The sequence below is a fragment of the Galeopterus variegatus genome, unplaced genomic scaffold (genome assembly GCF_000696425.1).
Source record: "Galeopterus variegatus unplaced genomic scaffold, G_variegatus-3.0.2 Scaffold5698, whole genome shotgun sequence".
In the NCBI taxonomy this organism is placed as follows: domain Eukaryota; kingdom Metazoa; phylum Chordata; class Mammalia; order Dermoptera; family Cynocephalidae; genus Galeopterus; species Galeopterus variegatus.
The window spans coordinates 58,204-66,840 of record NW_007731809.1 but is presented as its reverse complement, the minus strand read 5'-3'; the positions used below and the strand labels follow the sequence as shown (position 1 = coordinate 66,840).

At 52.2% G+C, this 8,637-nt stretch overlaps 1 protein-coding gene across 1 annotated transcript in view; it reads right to left on the bottom strand.

The window, feature by feature from the left end:
- SLC6A5 (solute carrier family 6 (neurotransmitter transporter), member 5) overlaps positions 1 to 6,730 on the bottom strand; it is a 52,941-nt gene extending 46,211 nt beyond the window's left edge. Inside the window, exons 1-3 of the mRNA XM_008589860.1 lie at positions 6,206 to 6,730; positions 3,091 to 3,229; positions 273 to 413 (exon numbers count right to left, since the gene is read on the bottom strand). Coding sequence (XP_008588082.1) covers positions 273 to 413; positions 3,091 to 3,229; positions 6,206 to 6,730 — 805 coding nt within the window. The remainder of the gene's footprint in view (positions 1 to 272; positions 414 to 3,090; positions 3,230 to 6,205) is intronic.
- Positions 6,731 to 8,637: the final 1,907 nt, after the last annotated feature.

The window sequence follows — 8,637 nt, the reverse complement described above, 5'->3', positions numbered from 1 at the left end:
TTACAGTTGGGCACAGGGTGGGGACCTAGGTCTCGACTCTCTTGTGCAGATGGATGCACTGATAGTAAAATGGACTCTATAACTACCAAGGACATTGAGGCATTTTGCCAGGAGCTCAACAGTGCCAGAGATGATCTTGGGCCATTCTTCATAAGACTCGAATAAAGGAAGGAAGGGGTGAGTTCTATGATTACAAAAGCAGGTCTCCCTCCCTAGGGCTGCATGGTACTAGAGAGGGCAGGGTAAGGGCCTGAGTAGGCTGGTAAGAAGGCCGCACTCACCTTGTAGAGCTGGGATGGCCTTCCACACAGACACTGGCCCCTGGCTGGCAAACTGGCCCAGGGATACCTCTAAGAAGAAGATGGGCAGTCCAGCTAGAGCCAGCATCATCAGGTAAGGGATGAGGAAAGCACCTTGAAAAGAGAATGGGAAGTGAGAGCCCTGGGAGGCAAAGGCAGGGCTCTGGCCCACCTTAACCCACTGGGTTGGGGGCTGGCCTCCCTCTCAATGAACTAAAGATAATTTAGCTCCTTTACTGAAGAAGCTTTTGATATTCCAGGCCAACGACAGGCACCCATGGACATCTAAGAGCCCTTCTCCAAAAAGTATAAGGATACCCATGCAAATACACTCCTTGTTTCAATTCCCCACCACACAGACTGCTAGAGGTTCTGTGCTGGTGGAGCTGTATTCTTCATAGCACTTCACCTCCACCAAGTTAATCCCCCTAGGGTTCAACAAATCCATGCCTTTGACTCCCTACTGAAGCAGATTTGGTGAAATCTCATCAAGCCTCGGCCCCCCCAAGGACGTAGTATCTTCTAAGCTGGATTCTAGAAGCCCTCTTCTACAGTACCCCAAGTTATCTATCTGCACATTTTCTGCCAACCAGGGTTGGGCCTGTTCTGCCAGACAGGCAGCCAGGATACCCACCCCTCTCTCCACCACAACCACCATCACACACTTCTCAACTTCCTTCTCCATGTGAGAAATCCCTCCCATCCTTCAAGGTCAACTCAGATGCTTCCTCCTCTAGTAAGTCTCCCTTCTCTGTCCTCCCACGGTACTTTTCCCCAGGCACTGATCACTTGATAATATTTATGTGTCTAGACTCTGAGTAGTTTACCCTGCATCTCTTAATTCCCCAGAACACCCAGCCCAGGGCAATAGTACTTGGTAGGTCTCTACAGATTTGCTGAGTCTTCTCTAGGGTTCTCTCCGTTCAAGGATTCTTTGAGGCTGTTTGGGAGGGGCTTGGCGAATTGCCATGATCTTTGAAAAGAGTCCGGCCAGGAAGTGCTGTTGCATGGGTCAGAGTCAATTTGGAGACTAGAGATGGCAAAACCCAGAACGCTGTGCTCGGCAAAAGGAAACCTGATCTGTCTCTAGTCTGCCCTTTCCCACCCTTCTCCCAGCTTCCTGTCGGGTGGAAGGACCTTTCCCGTCCCAAGCTCTCCAAGCGAGGAAGGCCCAGCAGCAGCCAAGGGCTGCTGGGGAGTGAAACCGGGGACCCTGTTTTATCCTCTCCTGACAGGGTTTACAACAAAGACGTGGACTGTGCAATCCCTCTCCTCTGCTCCTGGGAAAGACGGGGCGAGCTCTCCACCCGGCACTGACAGCTGCAGGGCCCCGGAGTCGCAGTGCGCAAAAGGCTGCCTCCCGCTTCTGCGCCCGGCTCCGCCCGGACCCCGGGCACCGCTCGGCCGCGCGCGCAGCCCCGCACTTCGCAGATCCTGGGGGAGCGGTGCGCGGGCACTTTCGCGGGCCTAACTCCCTTTGCTGGAACTCCCTTCCTACCCCCCATCCCGGGTACCCAGCCCTTCTAGTCCCTGGAAGCCTTCTTATGGCACCCTGGTCTGAGGACTGCCTGCGGAAAACCAAGCAGAAGCCCAGCTGGGGTGCCTGTATTCCTGTGTCCAGCGCGTTCTGTTTTCAGGGCACTCCTGATTGTAAACGCTCTACGGCCCTCCTAAGTGCTTGTCGACGTGTCCTAATTTGAACCGGGAGTGGGGCGAGGAGGGGAGAGGTCACCTATTTTTCCGTTTTAATCGTCCGTGGCTCTGCACCTGTCTGTCCCGGTGCACCAACTTCCGAAGGCCAGGAGCCTATCCAAGAGACAAAAAATTCAAAAACAAAAACCCCTAAGCTGCCTGGGCTGAGGGGGCGCATTTCTTGTCCCTTTGGTCCAATTGAGAGGATGAGGGCAGGAGTCCTAGGTGCAAATTCTTATTCCTAGAGGGTGACTTGTCACTTAGCCAACATAGGGGCGAGAGTCCGACCCCGCCCGGCGGCTCAACGTCTGGAGGGCAAGCAAAGGGGACCCTAACTGTATCGGGCCCCTCCTGGGTGGGTATAGAAGAAGTACAAGGAATAGATCCTAGTCGTCCGGGACCTGGTGCATGTCTAACTGGTGTCCTCCCCCTCTCTGAAACGGTTTCCTTACAAAACAGCGTCTTCCACCCACTTAGGACAAATGAAAGGAAAACTATTTTTGCTAAACAATTTTACTACAACCAAAATATGCCCTGCTTCTGCCCAAGAAGGTTGGGGGTGCTCCTGAGAGGTTTCCCAGAGCACAACCTCAGCCGCTCCCCCCTGGCACCACCTGGCCCACCTGAGTCCTGCATTCCGCGACCCAAGCGCCCTCAAAGTCTCCTATGCAGGCTCAGATCTCCAGGTTATTATCTTAAAACATCTTTAATTCTGGCTGCACGGCTACTGGCTCTAAAGTCGATTAGGTGTGCAGAGTGCAGCCAATTACTCAATACTTGACGGCTAGAATCCAAACTTCCCTTGTCGATGCCCAGTTGACTCAGGACCCAGCTCCTCAAACTGGACCAGTGGGGGATCATGGGGCCCACTCTTCCCCTGCACTCCATCTCCAGATAAAGGTCTTCAAGATCTAAGGCCAAACCGTTATGGTCGTTCTTGCCCTCTGGCTTTGCACTTGTGCCTACAGGGTGTGGGGCTGGAGTGTAAGGAGGCCGGCCTGAGCCTCCCCTCCCGGCCCAGCCCCAGGGCTCCGGGTTCCCCCAACCCTCAAGTGCCCGCCCCGCCACGCCACAGGCGGAAAGAGCGGAAAAGCCATACCTCCCCCGTTCTGGAAGGCCAGGTAGGGAAACCTCCAGACATTGCCCAGCCCCACTGCATACCCCACCATGGACAGGATGAAGTCCAGTTTGCTGGACCAGTTCCCTCGGGCCTTATTCTCATCCCCTTGCTCGTCCTCCTGGGGGCGGAAAAGCACATGGTTGGATAACAACCCCGAGTAGGTCCATCAGCAAGCAGGCCCCATTCCGCGCCTCCCTCCCAACTAAGTGGCCTTATTCTCATCCCCTTGCTCGTCCTCCTGGGGGCGGAAAAGCACATGGTTGGATAACAGCCCCGAGTAGGTCCATCAGCAAGCAGGCCCCATTCCGCGCCTCCCTCCCAACTAAGGGTTCTTCCCAGCAAGCAGGCCCCCACTTTTCAACCGAGGATGCATCGGCAAGCAGGACCCCAATTCTAAAGACTGGATGCATCTACAAGCAGGGACCTCAGCCCTCAACCCTGCACTGAGATTCTTTCAGCAAGCAGGCCCCATTCCGCGCCTCCCTCCCAACTAAGGGTTCTTCCCAGCAAGCAGGCCCCCACTTTTCAACCGAGGATGCATCGGCAAGCAGGACCCCAATTCTAAAGACTGGATGCATCTACAAGCAGGGACCTAAGCCCTCAACCCTGCACTGAGATTCTTTCAGCAAGCAGGCCCCTAAGTCTGTTCTGAAGATCTTTTTAAAACAGATCCTGAACCCCTCTTTTCCAATTCCTACAGTCAGGGCACACCAGCAAGCAGCTCTCCTGAAACCTTGAGCATGGAAGTTGATTGCAAGCAGATCCCTCTATCCCCAACCCTTCACCAAGAGTTCATTTGGCAAGCAGGCCCAACATCATGCCTAGAGTTCCCAGCAAGCAGGTTCCTAACTAACCCCACTCCCCAATAAAACCTTCACCACCACCCCTTTCTCAACCCTTTCTTTCTTTGGAGTGTATGCCAGGGCCAGAAAGAGAGCTGCAATGCCAAAGCCAGCCAGAGCACCTGCCTCACTTTCTCTAACAAAGCATACAGGCAGAGCCTGCCTGGTTAGCTAACTTAAGGGGCCATCCTTCAGCAGTGGGGCAAGGGAGATGGGCAGGAGGGAGATTTGGAGCCAAAACAAGAGAAGGGAGATATGGTAAGAGACAGGCCATCTGAAACCTTGAGTTCTGATCTAAACTTTACTACTAATCAGCTGGAAAATCCCACGCAAGCTACTTGCTCTCTCTGAGCCTCTGCATCTCTACCTGCAAAATGAGGGGCTTAGAAAAATTGTCCCCTGAGGCACCTGCCAGCTCTAGCAATCTGTGAATCTTTGAGGCTCACTTCTCCAAGCTCACACTAAGATGCTTTCTTGGGACAGTGCCTGGTTCTGGAATGCCTCAGTACTACGCAAGAAAAAAAAAAAGCTGAGGGTAAGACTGCCTCAAATGAACTTTGAAGATATTCAGGACACCTGGACCCTGCACAAAGCTTCCAGGGACTGGGCCATGCATGGCACGGTTTTTACTTCCTCAGTCACCCTCCACCTCCTATGTCCCACACTGTTCCAGGAGCCATGACGGCTAAAGCAGCAGCTTTCAGAAGGAGAGGAAGCCTTGGGGAGGGAGAAGGCGGGCTAGGTGGGTGTCACAAAGACACAATCAGAAAGATGGACAGGGGTGAAAATAAGTACCCTCAGGAACCTGGACATCTTTCACACCCTCCCTGCACTCTTCCCACACACATACCACCTCCTCTCCTAACCCCACCCTCCAGCCCTTCCAGGGCAGGGTAGGGTGGGAGTTCCAACTCCTTTTGCCGCAGTGCGGAGGTTCAGCAAGGCATGTGAAACAAATTTTCAACTCCACCTAGGTCACACTGTTGGCTACATGCTGTCAGAGGCAGTTAATACACATAGATAAACTCTCCAGAAACAGAGCCCAGAAGCAAGGTCAAGTGGGAAAGTCTTAAGTACATTCATTTCAAGTTATTCTAACAGCTGAGCTTCTGTTATGTGAACCTGTGGTTAAGTGTGAATGTGTATGTGTGTGTGTGTCTTAAGTACATTCATTTCAAGTTATTCTAACAGCTGAGCTTCTGTTATGTGAACCTGTGGTTAAGTGTGAATGTGTATGTGTGTGTGAGAGAGAGAGAGAGAGAGTACAAACACTAGAGTGACTAAGAACAGAGGGCTGTGTGAACCCTACATCTCATACAGGCACGTAATCTGGTCCAGGCTCCCACAGTGGGACACGTGCTTAGCCCCTGAGCCCAGGGGAGGAGAGAAGATAGCAGAAAGACAGGCAATGGGAAGGGAAGGGCTGAAGTGGGTGAAACAGAAGAGAAGAAACAAGAGCTCAGAGAAGGAAGGAGAAACTGAAGGGAAATGGAAGAAAACAAAAGCCTGTAGGGGAGAGGGGCCAGCAGCAATAGTTGCCTCGATTCATAACCAGGAACCGGGATTCGCTCTATGGGTTTTCAATCATGACTGGTTGAGTGGTAAAGGATCGAATGCAAGGATGGATCCAAGTTTGTGGCAAACGAAGCTTATATAATTGAGAGAGGTCCACTTTAGGAGGAAAAAAAATACAAAATTATGATGGCAAAATTAGATCTCAGGTTTTGGAAGGGCCCAGACAAAAGATAGGCCCTAAATCTTGCACTTCAGTAGCCTTGTGTAAACCCACTTCTATCAAGCAGGTTATCAAGGGATAAACAGGTAACCCGCAGTGTAAAGGCTACAGAAATTAAACTATTGTCCCCGTTTCCCCCGCCCCTCGGGTTTTCTTCGTATGTTCTTTTTTCTTTTAATTAAGTTTGTTTGTTTTAAAGAGAAGACTCAGTCATTGGCAGGAGGGGGAGTCCTTTCTACATAAAGGGGTGGACTCTGTCTGCCTCAATTCCATAATGGGTCTGCAACCTGCATTTCTGCTACCTCCAAGGCTGGTAGGGACAGGTAGCGGTCCCTCTGGCAGGGTCACTGCAGCCCTCACGCCCTGAACTGGCGACCCCAGCGCAGTGCGAGCTTCCGAAGCCCCGAAGCTACCTCCCGCATACACCACCTGGCACTGCCAACCGTTCTCCCCATCAGCACACGTGCACCCGCCACGGCCTGGCTCACCTCGGTGCCGGCGAGAGCGACCTGCTTACCTGGGTGGCAGCGGTGGCCACGCTGCCCGGGAGCACGGACGTGATTCCATCCGTGCCCAGCACCACGGTGCTCTGGCTCATGTTCACCCAGCCCACGGCTGGCGTATTGTTCCTTTCCAGGATGCCCTTGCCCACACTCACGTTCGCATCCCCCTCATGGCCGCGCAGAGCCGGGATCTTGCACTGCAGCGCGTTGCCGGGCCCGGTGCCCCCAGAAGGGAGGGAGGCCTGCACGCCGTGCGCCTCGCTTAAGTCCCGCAGAGCCGCCGAGACCGCCTGCGCCCGCTGGCTACTGAGTTTGCAAGACCCCACTACCGACCGCTCGGCCTCGCAGGCTCGCGCATCCGCGGGTACGAAAGTTTGGGCGCCAGTGGAAGCGGACCTGGGCACACGTGGCGGTGGCGCGGTAGCCGCCGCGGGAAGCTCCTGCTCCGGGCTCGTCCTAGGAGCGCAAGGACCATGTGGGTGGCCCAGCGCCGCCGCCGCCGCCGCCTCCAGGCTGTTAGCTGCTGGTTGTTTATTCATTTCTTTGGGAGCACTGCAATCCTGCAAACACAACGTCAAGTTCGTGCAAAAAATATAAATAAAGTCATAGCAGCTTTTAAAATACCGATATCAACATATGGAGACGTTCAAACTCAGGTCCAGACAATATCTGGAGGAGCAAATTGGAACCAGGATTTTTTTTTCTTCCCCCCAGAAAGACTGCAATCAGTATGTCTCAATTTGCCTGTCTCGTCAATAACCAGATGACATAAAGAAGCTAATATTCCCTCCCTGATGGAAGATGAACTAAGAAAAGAGGCAGAAATGGGTTTTGGAGGGGGTAAAAGGAATGGGTGAAAATAGCCCTACAGCCATGAGCTCCCCGCCCTCTTTGAGTTTCAGATCACGGCCGTGGGGTGCCCGCGTCCCCATCACCATTGTAGAAAGATTCTTTAATTTTCCGCCCCATTTCCTTTGTCATTCAACAATGCACATTGCTTTTTTTTTTTTTTTTTTTCCCCGCGATAGACAAGCTGTGGCCACAAAGCTGATGCCCTGGCACCTGCGAGCGCTTGAGGCCAAATCGGCTGTGCAAATCCCAGCTCTCCAAAATCCACTCCTGCATGCCAGGTAGCAAAGGCAAAGATAAGGATCATGATCAAAATACCAACACACACAAAAAACCCACAACAACAATAAAACAAACTTAAAATGCAAGGTAGCAACAGGGTTTGGTATCTTACACAGCCTACATTCATTCACACCCAGACTGCCAAAAATGTAAAAGAGAACATGCGAAGCTTTTTTCTTTTTCTTAAGGCGTAATTATTCATATGAGTCTAATATCCTTCACACTCCTACCCTTGCTTGGGGACAAAAACTCGCGACTAATTCTCATTTGCTTTCTCCTAATTTAGTTTCAAATGAAAATAACTGCCAGCGGTGGTTTTTCCTTCCGCTTCGTCCCCTCATGTTATCTTCCAAGGCTTCCTAAACATTAGCATCAATAATTATTATACCGTAAGAACAATCATATCACCTTCACTTCAACCACATGCCTCTCATTAACTCCCTTTCACAAATGCACAGATCAAAAGTCCTTAATTTGCAAATTCAAGTACCTCAGCTCCAGCCATCACTACTGTCTCAATAGTCGCTAGGACCCAGAGCCACTCGCCTCTGTATATGCGTCTGGCTTTTCAGCACCGAGGACAGTGCCCCAAACCGCGTTTGGGGGAGCCACCGCCAACCTCTCACCCCTACAGTCTAGGAAATCTATTTCCGACCTCAGGTGCTACAAGTACAAATACCTACTGCTTCGAGAATTATTCTCCCTGCTCTTTCTCCCACCATCCCCCGTTCAATGCACAGACAATTCAAAAAGAAATATACAAAACGAATCTGACCTCCCTATCCTCGGGCCCCCTTTCCTCTTAAAAGAACAAAAGCAAGCACTCACCATGTCTGACACTGGCAACAGATTCAACCGGTACAGAGTGAAACCCAGTAACGGCAAGACTGGGTTTGGCTCTGGCAAGAGAGGCGCTTTCTATATCTCCTTGGGAAAGGCCGGGTTTGCGTCAGTGCAAAGCAAGGTGCCCTTCGTTTGACATTTTCTTGATAATACAAGTTGGATAAATCATTACCCCCTTGGATTCGAGTTTTAAAGAGACAACAACCTAGAGTACGCTGGGCAGTTGTCACTCGGGAGGGAGGGGGTTGCGTGTTTGGCGTGACTCATGTGGGGTTGATTACTAAGCCGAAGCTGGCGGGAGAGGACGACAGAAGTTTGCCTCCTCCTAATTAAGGCAAACATGGGAGGGACACGTCCCACTGCACCCAAGGCAAGGCGCGGGGGGGGGGGGGGGGGGGGGGGGGGGGGGGGGGGCGAATAGAGGGTGTTAAATCACTGTATGTCTTTCTCTTCCACTAGATTCCATTGCTGT